Source organism: Pogona vitticeps, chromosome 11, assembly GCF_051106095.1.
Source record: "Pogona vitticeps strain Pit_001003342236 chromosome 11, PviZW2.1, whole genome shotgun sequence".
NCBI classification, from domain to species: domain Eukaryota; kingdom Metazoa; phylum Chordata; class Lepidosauria; order Squamata; family Agamidae; genus Pogona; species Pogona vitticeps.
Genome location: NC_135793.1, coordinates 12,055,310 through 12,071,555, shown reverse-complemented (window position 1 = coordinate 12,071,555; position 16,246 = coordinate 12,055,310). Strand labels below are relative to the sequence as shown.

General features: G+C 41.0%; 1 protein-coding gene across 5 annotated transcripts in view; it reads left to right on the top strand.

Annotated features, from left to right (window-relative positions):
- DIAPH2 (diaphanous related formin 2) overlaps positions 1–16,246 on the top strand; it is a 420,545-nt gene that overhangs the window by 35,073 nt on the left and 369,226 nt on the right. For 4 of the 5 annotated variants that reach the window (XM_078380631.1, XM_072981023.2, XM_072981021.2 and 1 more), the window contains one exon: positions 1,200–1,220. The exons of the other annotated variant lie outside the window; for it this stretch is intronic. In XM_078380631.1, coding sequence (XP_078236757.1) covers positions 1,200–1,220 — 21 coding nt within the window. The remainder of the gene's footprint in view (positions 1–1,199; positions 1,221–16,246) is intronic. 5 annotated transcript variants of the gene reach the window in all.

Here is a 16,246-nt window from a genome sequence, read left to right as displayed (position 1 = left end):
CTGTAAAGTTTAGGATACAGATTTATAGAATAATTTAAGATAATCTGTAAAAAAAAGAAAAGAAAAGAAAAAGAAAAACAGATTCCTTAATCTGTTCCAAGGGTCAGTCAAAATGGCAAAATGAGTTAGTGGCAAGGTGTGGCACTGGATTCCTGGTGCTGGTCTTATTGTAGTTCTGTCTCTTGAAGCAGCAGAAGTCAACAGAGTAGACCTTTGCTGCCTGGAGTAGATCTTTGGTCTAGATGGGCGGGGTAGAAGTCTAATAAATAAACAAACAAACAAACAAACAGTGCTTACACTGTACAAAGGTGTTTTAGAAGTGTTGGCGAGTAGGAATCTGGGATATCTCAGTGCTTCCTACCATAGCTATTGTAGAACCTGCTTGTCCAATGAAAGCCACATCAGGAATATGATTGTGCTCTCCAGTTAGTAAAGGATTATCGACAACCTATTGTTGCTTTCATAACCTTCATTTTCTATTTTTCACTGCTTAACTTAAAGGTAGGCATTCTGTTCTCCTTTGTCATGACCTTAGGAGATCTCAGGCACAAATATCAAAGGGGGGGGGGCAACTTGCTATCAACCCTTCATCCTAGAATTCTAAAAAGAAATTACTGGTTTTGGAGAACGTAATCAGTTTCTTGCTCTGTTCATGTGCCCATTTATGTGTGTGCATAGTCACATGGGCTTAATTATTAAATTCAGGCAGAGGATTGTTTAGATTCTAAGATTAAAAATATGGAGCTCTATTCAGTCCAACATTTTGTTGGATGTAGCAAATGTACCTTGGAATTTATTTATTTTTATTGAAGCAGCCAACCTCTAGCAAACTTCTTCTCAAAACAAAGTATGTGATTTTGACTACAGAAGTTAAAATGTGTGCTTAAAATGTGTTTTAAATGTTTGAATTTCTTATGTCTGCATGCACTAATGTAAAATGTATTCCTAATCAAGCAAGCACTCAGTTCATAGTATTGAAATGTTACGGATATAGTGAATTAAAATGCTTAAAACCACCACTTTTACACCTTATTGAGATGACTTAGCAAGTATTTTTTAAATGCCATGTGGAATCTCTTTTAACAATTACTAACTACTAAATACTTGACTAGTTTTCTGAAATGCTTCAGCTTACTTATTTTATTTTATTTTTTATTTTTATTTTGCTATCACTACTCTCCGTTGGTCACTGCATGCAGATTATTGGAAGTAAAGTTCCGGTGAGTATAAATACAGTATGTTTGAATTTGCAGGTGCATGTCATAACGCTAAGAAAAATATTCAAGTTATTTGCTATTACTGTACTTTGTATTGGCTTCTTGCATATCTCTTTACTTTGATGTAGCAGACATATATTTTGCTGTAATTCTTGGATAAAAAAGATTAAAGTTTGAAAATTTACTATAGATCTAGCTATTTAAAAGCATATTAAAAGAAAACAGAAGTCTTTTTAATGAGGAAAGATTTTAATAGCTAGTAGTTGTGGATCAGTTAAATGGAAACAGTAAGAACATTTACACAGGGAGAAAGTGTTCACTGGGGATCTGGAACTGGTAAAGCCATTCCTTAAAAACCTCACACTGTGAAAGCCCTGTTAGGGTTGCTCAAAGTTGGTTCCAACTTGATGGCACATTACAATAACAAGATGGATGCAGTGTATGTATCTTTATAAATAAAGAAAATAAAAATAAACCAGGAGAATTTTATTTGCTGTAAAACTGAAATTAGCATAGGAAGAAGTCTAATGTTTCAGACTTCAGATGTTATCACTGATCACACATCTAAAATTCATGGCAATTTCTTCCCTTTGATATAATTATGTATGTGTTTGTTATTTGAATGCCAGATGAATAGGTTATCCACTTGCAATGTGTTTTCTTTCTGTTTATTTTTTTCCTTGCTGCTCTGTTAAACCTGTGCTAGGCATAGCAGGTGTTACTGCGATTTATAGAGAGCAAGGAGACTGCCAGCCAGATTTCTAGTTTGTTGGCAGTCAACTCCAGCCAACTATTTTTCATTAACATAGAACTTGTAAAGAACTTGTAGACTGGAAACTGGTCTAAAAACCCAAACAAACAAACAGACAAACAGACAAACAGACAAACAAACAAACAAACAAACAAACAAACAAACAAACAAACAAACAAACAAACAAAAAAAACACAAGAAAATTCAGTTCTTCAGCATTGTATATATCTAGTCTAGCTCAGAAAAGTTGAATGTTAAAAGGAAATATTTTAAGTAGAGATGGGCATGAAATACTTCATGCCCCTTCATCATCATTGCTTTGCCCTCCCTCTACCTTACCCACTGAGTTGCCAATGCGTGCTGCTGTGTCCGTCTCCATTGCACATCTTCTGGTCTTCCGGTCCAGGTAGGAGCCTGGACTTTCTTTCTCTGCCTCCTCCATCAGCTGGCCATTCAGACAAGGAGGCAGGGTAGAGATTCATGCCTATCTCTGATTTCAGGCAAAAGAGGGGTAAGGCGGGATAGGAGCATTGAGCACAAATAATTTTTTTTTAAAAAACTACAGCAAAATGCTTGTCTATATAATCCAATACTGAGCAGTTGACTATAACAAGAGGGTCACATCAGCACTCTGTAGCCTCTTGAACTGGATGAGGGGAGAGTGACAAAACCTTAGGAACAATATTTCATTTTCAATGAAATCAAATCAATACTGTATAGGGTGACAGCTGTGAGAAGGTCAGTCGAAGGAATTTAGGCCTGTGGAAGCAAGGGGTACTTGTGGAAAAGGGAATTAATGGCAAAAATTCACTATAGAAGGTGAGAAGATAGACTAAGATTACTAGTCTTTTCCCGCCAGGCATCTGTGAGTATTAAAATGGATGGTTTTGTTCATGAATGGCAGGGCATCAGGACATGGTGTCTTCTGTTCCAGCCAACTTTATGGAAGAGTTCAGATTACAGGCTTTCTAGGGGTAGCAATATGTGACAGATGCTAATAAAACAGTGGGCATACAGTACAGTATTTGACTGTCCCAGAAGATGTTCACAGGTCAAAACGTTTGTAAGTGAAATCAGCATTTCCCATAGGAATGCACTGAAACCCGATGAATCCATTCCGGCTGTTTTTTGTTCTTATTTCAAGGCGTGGTTTGTAAGTCGAAGTATTAGTTCCCATAAGAACTAATGCAAAACTGGTTAATCCGTCCTCTACCACTAGGGGGAGAATTTTTCTTTTAACCAAAGATGTACAGTGGTGCCTCGCTTAATGAGTGCCCCGTTTAACAATGAATCCGCATAGCGATGGGGTTTTTGCGATCGTTTTTACGATCGCATTGTGATGTTTTAATAGGGTAAATATCGCATTGCGATGATCGTGGGGAAGCACTTCCCCATGATCATCCCAAAGGCCCTGCCGATCAGCTGTGTTGTGAGGGGTGGAGAGAGAGAGCCAGCCCGAAGCACAGCTGATGGACGGGGGTTTGCGAAGATCGCAGGGAAGCCAGCTTCACAAACCCCCACCGACTTTGTCTCTCTCTCTCTCTCTCTCTCTCTCTCAACTCCAGCCTGGGCAGGGAGACCGAGTGTTTTAATGCGTTCCTATGGGGTTTTTAGTCCCACATAGCGACGAATCTGTATAGCGACAATTTTTTCGGAACGGATTATCGTCGCTATGCGGGGCACCACTGTACTTAGGTTTAAAAAGGGCAGGAAAGGAGGGAGGGAACAATGGAGAAAAGAAGAAAGATCATCGCTGGGGCACACAGATCCCTCAGACAAACGTTTGTGCTTTTAAGCACAAAAAGAGAGAAGACACACAGAAGACAATGTGGGGGGGGAGAGTTTGGAGTGGGTTTTTAAACCCACACATGCTAAACCCACACATTTTAAACCCATATGTTTTACAACAACACATTTTAAACCAAGCAACCAAAAGACTAAAATGCATTTTACAGGCCAACAGCCAAACAGATCTTTGCAAACAGTTTTCTGATTTTAAGACCAAAGGACTAAAATGCATTTTAGAGGCCAGCAGCCAGATAGACCTTTGCAAACAGTTTTCTGATTTTAAAACCAACAGCCAGCACAGAAACATAAACCCCCCACCTATCCCAACCCCAAGCTGCAAAACCCCTGTACAGTAAATACAGTGTACTCACCCAGAACAGGCAGTCTCTCTGTTCTAAAACAGAAAGTAAAAAAATCCAAAAATAAAAAAAATAAAAAAGCCAAAAAAACCCCACCAATCTATACAGTACAATACAGAACCAGGCTGTACAGTACCAGGCAGTAGCAGGCAATAGGCAGTCTGAAGTCTCTCTCTATATCCACACACTCTAACCACTAGGGCGAGCGAGGTAGCAGTCAAGCAGCCTCTTCACTGGCCAACAGTTAACTGAAGTTCAAATTTCCCACCTTCCCTGTGTTTTTTTGTTCGTAAGTCAAAGCTCCGTTTGCAGCTCAAAGCAAAATTTTGCGAACAGAGCTGTTCCTAACTCAAAATGTTCATAGGTTGGGACGTTCGTAAGTCAAGCCACCACTGTACTAATTCTTGATTGCATTAAACCTTTCTCTTCAAGTTAGAATTACTATCCCTACTGAGGTGCAAAAATAGGCACATTTTGGTCAGATTTTAAGAACTGGAAAATTTTATATTTTAGTTTGTTTTTTTCCAGTAAAACCAGTTTGTTTTTTTCCAGTAAAAACCATTATTAAATTGGATATATGATGCCCAATGTTTTCTTCAGTACATCCACATCTTTGTTAATAGAATTGCTGATACTAAAGTTCCATAAGGGAGCACGTAGATGTTTCAAATGAAATGGTGGAGTCTATTAACATGAATTTTTAACATCTGTAAATGTACCCTATGTTTATTTCAACATGTAGTAACCCAACAGATTATAATAACATTTCACTAATGTCTAAGTATATTATATAGAAGCATTCAGGAGAAAATGACTGCCAAACGACTAAGACCCTTAAAACAAATGCAAATGCACTCAGGTTTCTGTGGACTGTTAACAACAGTGAACCCTGTTTAGTTTAGAAATAAATCAGTGATATTGCTCGGAAGATGAGGCAGGATCTGGAGAACACTTTTAAAAATACATTTTAAAAGTACTAAAGTGGCTCAATTGAAGCTATTCATTGCATGTACAGTGGTGCCTCGCTTACCAATCACTCCGTTTGATGAAATCGCTTAGCGACGGGGTTTTGGCCATTGCCAGAGCGATCGGTTAGCGATGGCCCCTATGGGGATAAATCGCTTTGCAATCATGGCAAAGCGACCCTTGCACGTCCAGGAGGAGGTGGGAGGATCCACCCGGAGGAGAGCAGAGCAGCGGCGGGCTAAGGGGGAGCCTCTCATCCCGGCCAAGGGATCCCGTGGAAGCCCACCCTCCATTGGGAGTCCCCACCACCACCACTGGCCGTTCTCTCCTCTGCCGGCTTCCCCCTTTCGCCTTCTAGCCTGGAGTCCGTCTTCCCCCCTCCTCGCAAGGAGCGCTTCTACGGCCACTTGGGCCATCAGGACACCCACACGTCCACCTCTTGCCTCTCCAAGCCAGGATGTGTGTCAAAGACTCTCCACCCCAAACCCCCCATACAGCCGCCTCCGTCCCCCGCCCTCCAAATGGCAGTTTTGCTCTGCGGTGGGGAAAGAAGCACTGCCTTCCGCCACACACACACCCGCCTGCCTTGCCTTGCGCCCAAGGAGCAGAGAGGGCTACGGGGCTGACTCCTCAGACCAGCAGGCTCCTGCTGCTGCTGCTCCAGATTAGGCAGCACAGGGAGCGCCCACTCTTTTCTCCTTTTTTTTTCTCCTCGCCTCCCCTGCCTTCTGTCTTTTTTTCCCTTCCCTTCCTTCTTGCTCTCTCGCTCTCTTCCAAGCCAGGCTCAAGCAGGTGGAGCTTGGGGCCCTGGGCGGCCAATCCCAGCCGTCCGGCCTTGGGCTCCATTGGGGCGAGGGGAAGGGGAGCGTCCTCACACACGTGCGCGCGCAAACACACACTTGGTTGTGGAAAGCAGTGGCGGGCTCAGGCAGCCGGGCGGGAGAGAAAAGAGAGAGAAGGAGAAATGGCTCCCTGGACAAGGAGAGCAGATGCGAACGTTGCTCCTTCCCGCTTTTGCAATGCTTTTAAGCAGCTGATCGGGGGTTTCAAAATGGCCCCCCTGCTGTTTTGCTCACTTAAGAGGGACCGAAAATGGCCACCCCTATGGAGGATCTTCGCTTAAGGTTAGTTTTGAAGCCCATAGGAATGCATTAAACACGTTTTAATGCGTTTCTATGGGCTTTTAAAAATCGCTTAACGATTAAATCACTTAGCGACATTTTTTCTGGAACAGATTAACGTCGTTAAGTGAGGCACCACTGTACTTGGACTATTTTAGATAGATGTTTCTGAAACTTCTTTTGAAATTCTGGTTCTGCTGTCTATGTAGTTTGGAGGTTGCTTTATGAAGGGACAGACTTGAGTATCACGGGTGACATAGAGCTAATCATTTTTTGGATTCTGTAGAAGAACCAACATTCACGTTGACTCTTAAATTCAGGAACAGTTTCATATAGAATACTACTGTTATTTTCAGGGGACGTTTTATGTTTTTCATGTACAACAATCTACATTTATTCAAATACAGTCATTTCATCTTCTTCTGGTTGCTGCCCAAGGGTGGATCGGGGGTTTCACTTAACTGGGGCTTTTTTGGGGGGTGGTAAGGCTTATATTGCTAGCAGCCTGAAAAATCATAGTAGGGCTTATTTTCAGGTTAGGTCATATTTTCGGGGAAACAGGGTAGTTACACAGGAAGAATTGTGTAGAACATAGTTGCACACATGGACTAAACACTTTTTGGACTAAACACTTTTTGTGGACTAAATGTGGACTAAACACTTTTTGACCAGTCTTCTATCACAGTCCTAATCCACAAGTCATGTTGTTAGCTTTTCCATTCTTTGAAGATGGTCCATAATTCTTGTTTGGGTAAAACATATGTATGTATGTCTTCCAGATATGTCTGTTACATTATTTAATCTATGGGCTAAATTCAGTTTTAGTTCCAGCTAAAGTAGACCCAATGAAAGTATCATTTTAGTCAAATGTAGCATCGGTTCATTTCACTATGCCTGTTACGGCTAAACTGAATTTAGGCCTTCCAGTTTTATTAAAAATTCTGATTATGGTTGATCCTTGGGGTTGTGTGCCTGTATATTTTGCTTAGTTTCACACATACCAACTGCAGTACACTGGCCATTGAAAATCAGTTGTCCAAGAGAAGACACTATTGTCACCTGCACCATTGGTTGTTTTATCAAATAAGACGAAGTTGTTGCATAGCAGGATGTTTAAGAGTCAGATATATATCACACCTTCCACATATATACGTATGTGTTTGTGTGTGTTTGTGTGTGTGTGTATACATATGTGTGTGTGTGTGCATGTACACACACACATATACAGTATATATGTGGAAGGTTTGCACTAGGTTTGCACTAGTATGTTAATACTGATTACTGTTGTATGTTTTATATTTTTACTGATACTGATTACTGTTGTATGTTTTATATTTTTACTGGCAACTCTTAAGTCTTCAGAAGCAATAACTAAAGGCGAAGGCTGAAGCATGTATTAACCTATGGTAAACATTTAAATTTTTCAAGGATACTTAAGTTGAACAATCTGAGTAAAATTTCAGATGTAGATTTTTAATTGGTTTGTTCAGATGATTTTACAAAGTACTTAAACGTTTAGCCTTAGTGCACTGGAAAGGTGAATTAGCATCTGTGCATTTTTGCAGAGTTCATGACCGATAACCAACAAAATCATGTACAGTGGTGCCTCGCATAGCGAGGTTAATCCGTTCCGGATTAATCCTCGCTATATGAAAACATCGCTGTACAGAACGGGGAAAGCCATTGGAACACATTAAACTTAGTTTAATGCGTTCCAATAGGCTTCAAAACTCACAGTTCAGCGAAGTTTTCCCATAGCCGGCAGCCATTTTCGCGCCCTCAGTAAGCGAGGGGAGGGCACGAAAACACTGCGCGCGGCCGTTTCGGGGCTTCCGGCGGCCGTTTTGGAGCCGCCGAACAGCTGATCGTCGGGCGTCGCAAAGCGAAGATCGGTAAACAAAACGCTTACCGATCTTCGCTATGCGAGTTTCGCCCATAGGGGCCATCGGTATGCGATCGCATTTGCAATCGCAAAACCCTAATCGCTATGCGATTTCGTCATTATACAGTGCACTCGTTAAGCGAGGCACCACTGTAATTGAATGCTGAATTACGCTTTGGACTCCTTATGTCTGAATATTGTAAGAAAATGTACAGGACCCAGATTCAGTGTTCTTATTATCATGTCTGTAGCAAAAGTAATGCTGATAAATTTGCTGAAATTGGGAAGCACAGATCTTGTAAAGATTTCTCTACTGAGAACTGTGGCGAGTATTTGAAAAGGAATTTTGAAATCCAAACTTCAGGAATATTGGTTTCAAAAGAACCAAAAGGCTTGAATTACTACTGCCCACTTAAAAATAGGAGTATAACCATAATGTAATAGAATGGGTGATGGCAGTTTTTCTTGTTGTTACATGATGTCAAGTCATCTTTAAATTATGGTGACCCTGTGAATGAGTGATCTCCAAAATGTCCTGTCTTAAACAGCACTGCTCAGCTCGTGCAGACTGTGGCTTCCTGCATGGAGTCAATCCACCACATATTTAGTTTTCCTCTTTTCCTGCTATCTTCAACTTACTGCTGCATTATTGTATTGTGGCAGCTCTAGGGTAGAGTATTTATTCATGCATGTCTTTTTTTTTGTAGAATCATACTTGAATAGAAAACTTTAAAAAGTTGGTTTTCAGACACTTTTGTGACATGTTTAATATATATAAAGGTTATTTTCCTTTATTTCTGGGGGAAATTCTAGTTTCAGATATAAATTTATCATAACTTTTGGCAGTTGTAATGTTGCCAGCAGGTTTAGTTCCTGAATGCTTGCAGTAATAAATGCCGAGCAAATTCAAAAGACACCAGATACAGAAAGTATCTTGTACAAATATATACTGATATTTTAGGACTGCTTTCATAGGAACAGGGCATATTGTACAGCATGTATTTTTTTTAAAAAAACATAGCATAGGATTTTGTGTTGCTCACAACTTTGGCTGTTACATGGAAATTAGGAATTGATGCTTAAACTCTAGTGGGGGGTGGGCAACTTGTGGCATATAGTTGGAGCCACAAAAATATACTCTAGTTGTGGGGGTACAATGACTTCCAAATACTGTGGGACTGGAACTCCCATTAGCCTTAGCCAGCAAAATTATCGAACAAGGATGATTGGAGCTGGAAAGCCACAGATTGCTCATAGTCATCTGCTAAGCAAGCCGACTAAGCAATTGATGGTTTGTAGTTGGTTTTTTGAGTAATTTAATTAGAGACATATTAAACAGTGGTTTCTGTCTGAAACATAATAAGCCAGAGAGTTAGCGAAGTGAAAGTTTGTCATCATGGGTGTGTGAGAGGAGGGTACTTGAGAAGTGTGTAAAGCTGAATCTTAACTTGAGCTCCTTTCTACCTATGTATGTAGAATCATAGAAATCAAAGAAAAGTAAAGTTGGAAGGGGCCTACAAGACCATCAAGTTCAGCCCCCTGCTCAATGCAAGGAATACAATAAAAGCATATCTGCCAGGTGATTATCTTTTTCTTGAATGCCTCCAATGTTGGAGCACTCACCAACTTGCGAGGCAACTGGTTCTACTGATGTACTGCTCTAACAGTTAGGAAGTTTTTCCTGATATTCAACCAAAGTCTGGCTTCCTTTAACTTGAGCCCGTTGTTCTCTGTCCTGCATTCTGGGATGATCGAGAACAGATCTTGCCCCTCCTCTGTATGACAGCCTTTCAAATATTTGAAAAGTGCTATCACATGGGACATAGTGGTGCTGCGGGTTAAACCGCAGAAGCCTCTGTGCTGCAAGGTCAGAAGACCAGCAGTCATAAGTTCGAATCCACACAACGGATTGAGCTCCCATCGCTTGTCCCAGCTCCTGCCAACCTAGCAGTTCAAAAGCATGTAAATGCGAGTAGATGAATAGGTACCACCATGGTGGGAAGCTAACAGCGTTCCGTGTCTAGTCGTGCTGGCCACGTGACCACAGAAACTGTCTTCGGACAAATGCTGGCTCTACGGCTTGGAGACGGGGATGAGCACCGCACCCTAGAGTCAGACACGGTTGGACTAAATGTCAAGGGGAACCTTTACCTGTCATATCACCCGTCAGTCTTCTTTTCTCAAGGCTAAACATGCCCAATTCTTTCAGCCTTTCCTCATACATCTGCAGCATTCTATCTGTCTATCAGGGAGGTGACCTGATCAATAAATGAGATCAGTTTAGTTTGGCAGGATTTGTTCTTGACAAATCCATGCTGGCTTCTAGTTATTACTGCTTTGTTTTCTAGGTGCTTGCGCAATGACCACTTTACGATCTGTTCCAGAATTTTGCCTGGGATTGATGTCAGGTTCCTCTTTTTTTGGCCCTCCTCCAATCCTGTGGCCCCTCCCCTATTTCCCATGATTAAAAAAAATGGATAGCAGTTTTGAGTTCTTCAGCCAGTTCCTTCAGTGCTCTTGGATGCAGTTCATCCGGCCCTGGAGATTTGAGCTCATTCAAGATGGTAAGGCATTCCTTGACTATTTATCTCCAGCTGCAATCCTGTCCCACCCACCCCCACTTGCACTTCCAATTTGTTTGGAAGTTCATAGTCTGTTTTATGGGAAAAGACGGAATTAAAATAGGAACTGAGCACCTCTGCCTTTTCTTTGTCCTCTGTTATCATTTCTCCATCTCCATTGCAGAGCTGTGCCATTATGTCTTTTGTAAGTAAGTTTTATTGTGTAGTCATACAAAAGTAAAATAGATAAAATAAATACATAATATAATATAGAATCTTGCTATAGCATATTGTGCATTCTTATAGCTGAAAATAAAAACCTAGCCACTAACTCTATAATTATTTGATTCTCTCCAGACAACAGAAATTTCAAATAGCTCGTGGGAGCTAGACCAGTACATTTAGTCATGAGTGAACCAAGATATTGAATGAGTTCAATCCTATATAGGCTACATTCTAAAATGATGTGCGCTAAGGTCTCAGTAATTTCTTTCCCACAGGGACAAATCCTTTCACCAAAAGTTTTTTCCATAAATTTCCTCTTGGAATTGAATCAAAGGCAGACTTTAAGTCTATAAAAGCTGCAAACAGGCCATTTCCATGGGGCCCCATATATTTCTCTGCAAGATGGTTTAAAACTATACAATGGTCAAAGGTGGAGCGGTTCTTTTGGAAGCCAGCCTGTTCGGTCCCTAAAATGTTTTCCAACTCAATCCATGAGCTAAGTCTGTCATTTAAGTATCTGGCATAAAGCTTACCCACTATAGAGAGAAGGCTAATTGATCTATAATTTGAGGGTTTGTTCTTGTTCCCCTTCTTATAGATTGGTATCACTATTGTCTCTGACTACGAATGTGGGATTTGCCTGGTGTTGTTAATGAATGTAAATAACTGAGCTAAAAGGGGCCCCCACCAGTCTGCATTAGACTTAAAGGACTCTGCTGAAATTAAAATCCGGATCCGGTGCCTTCCCAGATTTTAGACAGGCTATTAATGGCCTTATTTCATTTTCAGTGGCTGGATCCCAGTATGCCAGTTTGTTTAAATCTGGCCATGAAATGTTGACCGTTTGGGTAGGTTTGGCCTCCTCGAATAGCTGAGTAAAATGCCTTTCCCATACATATGGTGGAATGCTCCAGTGCTGTTCCCTTGCAGGCAGATAGTGCCCCAGACACCAAGGCCGAGAATAGCTTGGAATCTTTGTTCAGTGCAGAGTTTAACAGAAGATTCCACTGTTTCTGAGTTGATTGTTTCTTTTTCTTGACAATCAAAGTTTTGTATTGATTTTTAGCTACATAATACTCCTGAGAAAGAACTGCTAGATTCTTCTTCCTATACTGATTTAAATTTCTTTGAGTTGATTTTTTTTGTGGGCTGTTTGTCTTTGTACATTTTTATGAATATGAATATGATGATGAATATGATGAATATGATGATGATGATGATTGTTATGTTTATAATTCTGGTTATTATTTTAATGTTATTATTATTATTATTATTAATATTATTATTTAATAATATTTTTAATAATAACATTAACCCTTTTGATAAGTTTTGTCCATTCCTCTTATTGTGTGTATTGGGACGTGGTGGTGCTGCGGGCTAAACCGCAGAAGCCTGTGCTGCAGGGTCAGAAGACCAAGCAGTCGTAAGATCGAATCCACGCGACGGAGTGAGCGCCCGTCGCTTGTCCCAGCTCCCGCCAACCTAGCGGTTCAAAAGCATGCAAATGCAAGTAGATCAATAGGGACCACTTCGGTGGGAAGGCAACAGCGTTCTGTGTCTAAGTCGCACTGGCCATGTGACCACGGAAGATTGTCTTCAGACAAAACGCTGACTCCATGGCTTGGAAACAGGGATGAGCACCGCCCCCTAGAGTCGAACACGACTGGACAAAAATTGTCAAGGGGAACCTTTACCTTTACCTTATTGTTTGTAAGGCTTCATCTACCCTTAACTCTGTGCTTGCATCTCCCTCCCCCTTCCAATTCAGTTTAAAGCCCTCTTGATGAAATTCTTCATACTGTGGGCAAACACATTCTTCTCAGTCCTTGTTAGATGCAAGCTGTCTTTTGCTAGCAGTCCTTCTTCCATTGATAGGTTTTACCATTATGTGTACAGCACTACAGTCACTTGGCTGTCACTTCTGATGAGTGGTATTCCAGTTTTTCCCCTACATGCTTATTTGTAATATGAGATGGTAGTGGTGGGGAAGCAAGTGAATTATAACTCCCCAAAGCAGAATTTCTTATCCTGTCTTCTTGAATACTGATGGAGGTGCCATATAATATAAGAAACCATTGATAAGATGCAAAATTTCAGAATATGGCATTATGTCCTCAGCTTGAAATCAGTATAGTGGTTGTGTGAATTGACTTTAGACTTTTGAAGTTAATGAGCTTAATCTACCATTTTTTTTTTAATTTTTGACTGTCTTTTTGGTGACATTGGTAGATTTTCTATAAATCAGAATGCCTTGATCAAGCATGTATAACTGCTTAAACATACACAAAGAGGATTAGTATGCTTGATGTGGTCCCTGATATAATTAACTACCAAATACATACAGATACAGTTAGTGATGCTGTGGCTGAAAAAAATAAAAAAATTCCTGGCCTAACTTCATTAAATGCAGTCAGGGACCATATAGAGCTGAAGAGCTTTAGGAGCTGACTATTAGTTATACATCAAGAAGAAGTGGCAAGGATAGAGGAATTATACCAGAAAGATCTGGATGTCTCGGACAACCCAGATAGTGTGGTTGTTGACCTTGAGCCAGACATCCTGAAGAGTGAAGTCGAGTGGGCTTTAGAAAGAATGGCTAACAACAAGGCCAGTGGAGGTGATGACATTGCAGTTGAACTATTTAAAATCTTAAAAGATGACACATTTAAGGTGCTACACTCAATGTGCTAGCAAGTTTGGAAAACTCAGCAGTGGCCAGAGGATTGGAAAAGATCAGTCTACATCCCAATCCCAAAGAAGGGCAGTGCCAAAGAATGCGCCAACTACTGTACAATTGCACTCATTTCACATGCTAGCAAAGTTATGCTCAAAATCCTCCAAGGTAGGCTTCAGCAGTATGTGGACCGAGAACTCCCAGAAGTACAAGCTGGAGTTCGAAAGGGCAGAGGAAATAGAGACTAAATTGCTAACATGTGCTGGATTATGGAGAAAGCCAGAGAGTTCCAGAAAAACATCTGCTTCTGCTTCATTGTCTATGCAGAAGCCTTTGACTGTGTGGACCACAGGAAACTATGGCAAGTTCTTAAAGAAATGGGAGTGTCTGACCACCTTATCTATCTCCTGAGAAATCTATATGTGGGACAGAAAACAACAGCTAGAACTGGATATGGAACAACTGAGTGGTTCAAAATTGGGAAAGGAATATGACAAGGATGTATATTATTTCCCTGCTTATTTAATTTATATGCAGAATACATCATGCGAAAGGCTGGACTGGAGGAATCCCAAACTGGAATTGCCGAAAGAAATATCAGCAACCTCAGATATGCAGATGATATCACTCTGATGGCAGAAAGTGAGGAGGAATTAAAGACCCTCTTAATGAAGGTGAAAGAGGAGAGTGCAAAAATGGTCTGAAGCTCAACATCAAAAAAGCTAAGATCATGGCCACTGGCCCCATCACCTCCTGGCAAATAGAAGGGGAAGATATGGAGGCAGTGAGATTTTACTTCCCTGGTCTCCATGATCACTGCAGATGGTGACAGCAGCCACGAAATTAAAAGACGCCTGCTTCTTGGGAGGAAAGCGATGACAAACTTAGACAGCATCTTAAAAAGAAGAGACATCCGCATAGTCAAAGCTATGGCTTTTCCAGTAGCGATGTAGGGAAGTGAGAGCTGGACCATAAAGAATGCTGACCGCCGAAGAATTGATGCTTTTGAATTGTGGTGCTGGAGGAGGCTCTTGAGCATCCCCTGGACTGCAAGGAGATCAGACTTATCCAACATGAATTTGACCCAACTCTGGGAGGCAATGGAAGACAGGAGAGCCTGGTGTGCTCTGGTCCATGGGGTCACGAAGAGTCAGGCAAAACTAAGCGACTAAACAACAACAAAAATATAAGTCAAAGTAATAACAACAACAAGAGCTTATTGTTGTGCTCATTAAAACACAAGAGCAGAGTTACATGAGTGAGATGTATGGTAAGAGTGAAGTTATGGAAAGAGAATCTATGAAAGTCTTACACTGAGACATTTTTTCCTCCTGGAAAAGGTTGGACTATATTTCATTTCCAGTATCAGAGACTGTATGCCTGTGTTGGTAGAGAACATGAAACAGAATTCACAAAGCACTGATGACTTACTGTCAAGCTCCCCATAGACGACAGACTAACCAGTGTGTGAACAGAATTTAGAGCAGGTGTAATCCAGCATGTTTCTTCATATGTTGTTCATATGTTTTTAACCCAGAGCACCTTGTGATTGAGAACATAGTCTGAATAGTCCCAGTGACTTTTACTACTTCCCCCCCTTGCTCTGGTCCTTGATACTCTAGGTATGTTTGCTGTTCTTTCTTACATGGCATGCTAACACTAGCATTCTCTAAATTTTTTATGTCCACAAGAATTTGAAATACACACACACCCTGCATTTGATATTTTTTCTCAGTGTAACTGTGGATATGCATAAAAGACTGCTGGATTAGAAACTATGATTTAGAGGACCCTGATGATCTATAATGAAATAAAAAGTTAAAAGCCTCATGGGGTTAGGTGACCAAAGTAGTATCTGAACACGCATGGTAAATTACAGGGTTGCTTCTTGTTTTGCCAATGGAGAAACCAATTACAGTGGTGCCTCGCATGACGACGTTAATTCGTTCCAGCGAAATCGCTGTAGAACGAAAACGTCGTAATGCGAAATTAAAAAGCCCATAGAAATGCAATAAAGCCCGATTAATGCGTCCCTGGGGGCTTGAAACTCACCATCCAGAGAAGATCCTCCATAGCGCAGCCATTTTTGCTGCCTGTGCAGCGAGGAATCCATCCCAGAAAAGAGCGGGGAGCCATGTTTTTTACCCGGTGGCCATTTTGAAACTGCCGATCAGCTGACCGAAAATCATCGCTTTGTGAGAATCGGTTCCTGAAGCAGGGAACCGATCATCGCAAAGTGAAATTCCCCCATAGGAAACATCGTTTTGCGACCGCTTTTGCAATCGGAAAACCTTCAACGTAAAGCGATTTCGTCGTAAAACGGAGCTCTCGTAATGCGAGGCACCAGTGTAATAAGAATCTAAACATGATGCAGAAGCGTGTTTTCATAACAGAATACTAGAGTTGTAATCAAAATAAAAAAGTGCTGCTTATATACTACCCCATAGCTCTTAAAGCACTCTCTGGGCAGTTTATAAGTTTATTATGCAGGCTACACATTGCCCCTCCCCCCAAAAGCGAGCTGGATACTCATTTTACCAACCTTGGAAAGATAGAAGGCTGAGTCAACCTTGAGCCGACTACCTGGCTTTGAACCCCAGGTTGTGAGCACAGTTGTGGTTGCAGTACAGTCGTTTGACCACTGCACCATGAGGCTCTTCAGGTTTATTGATTACATAATTGATAATTTAATAATTTCTTGC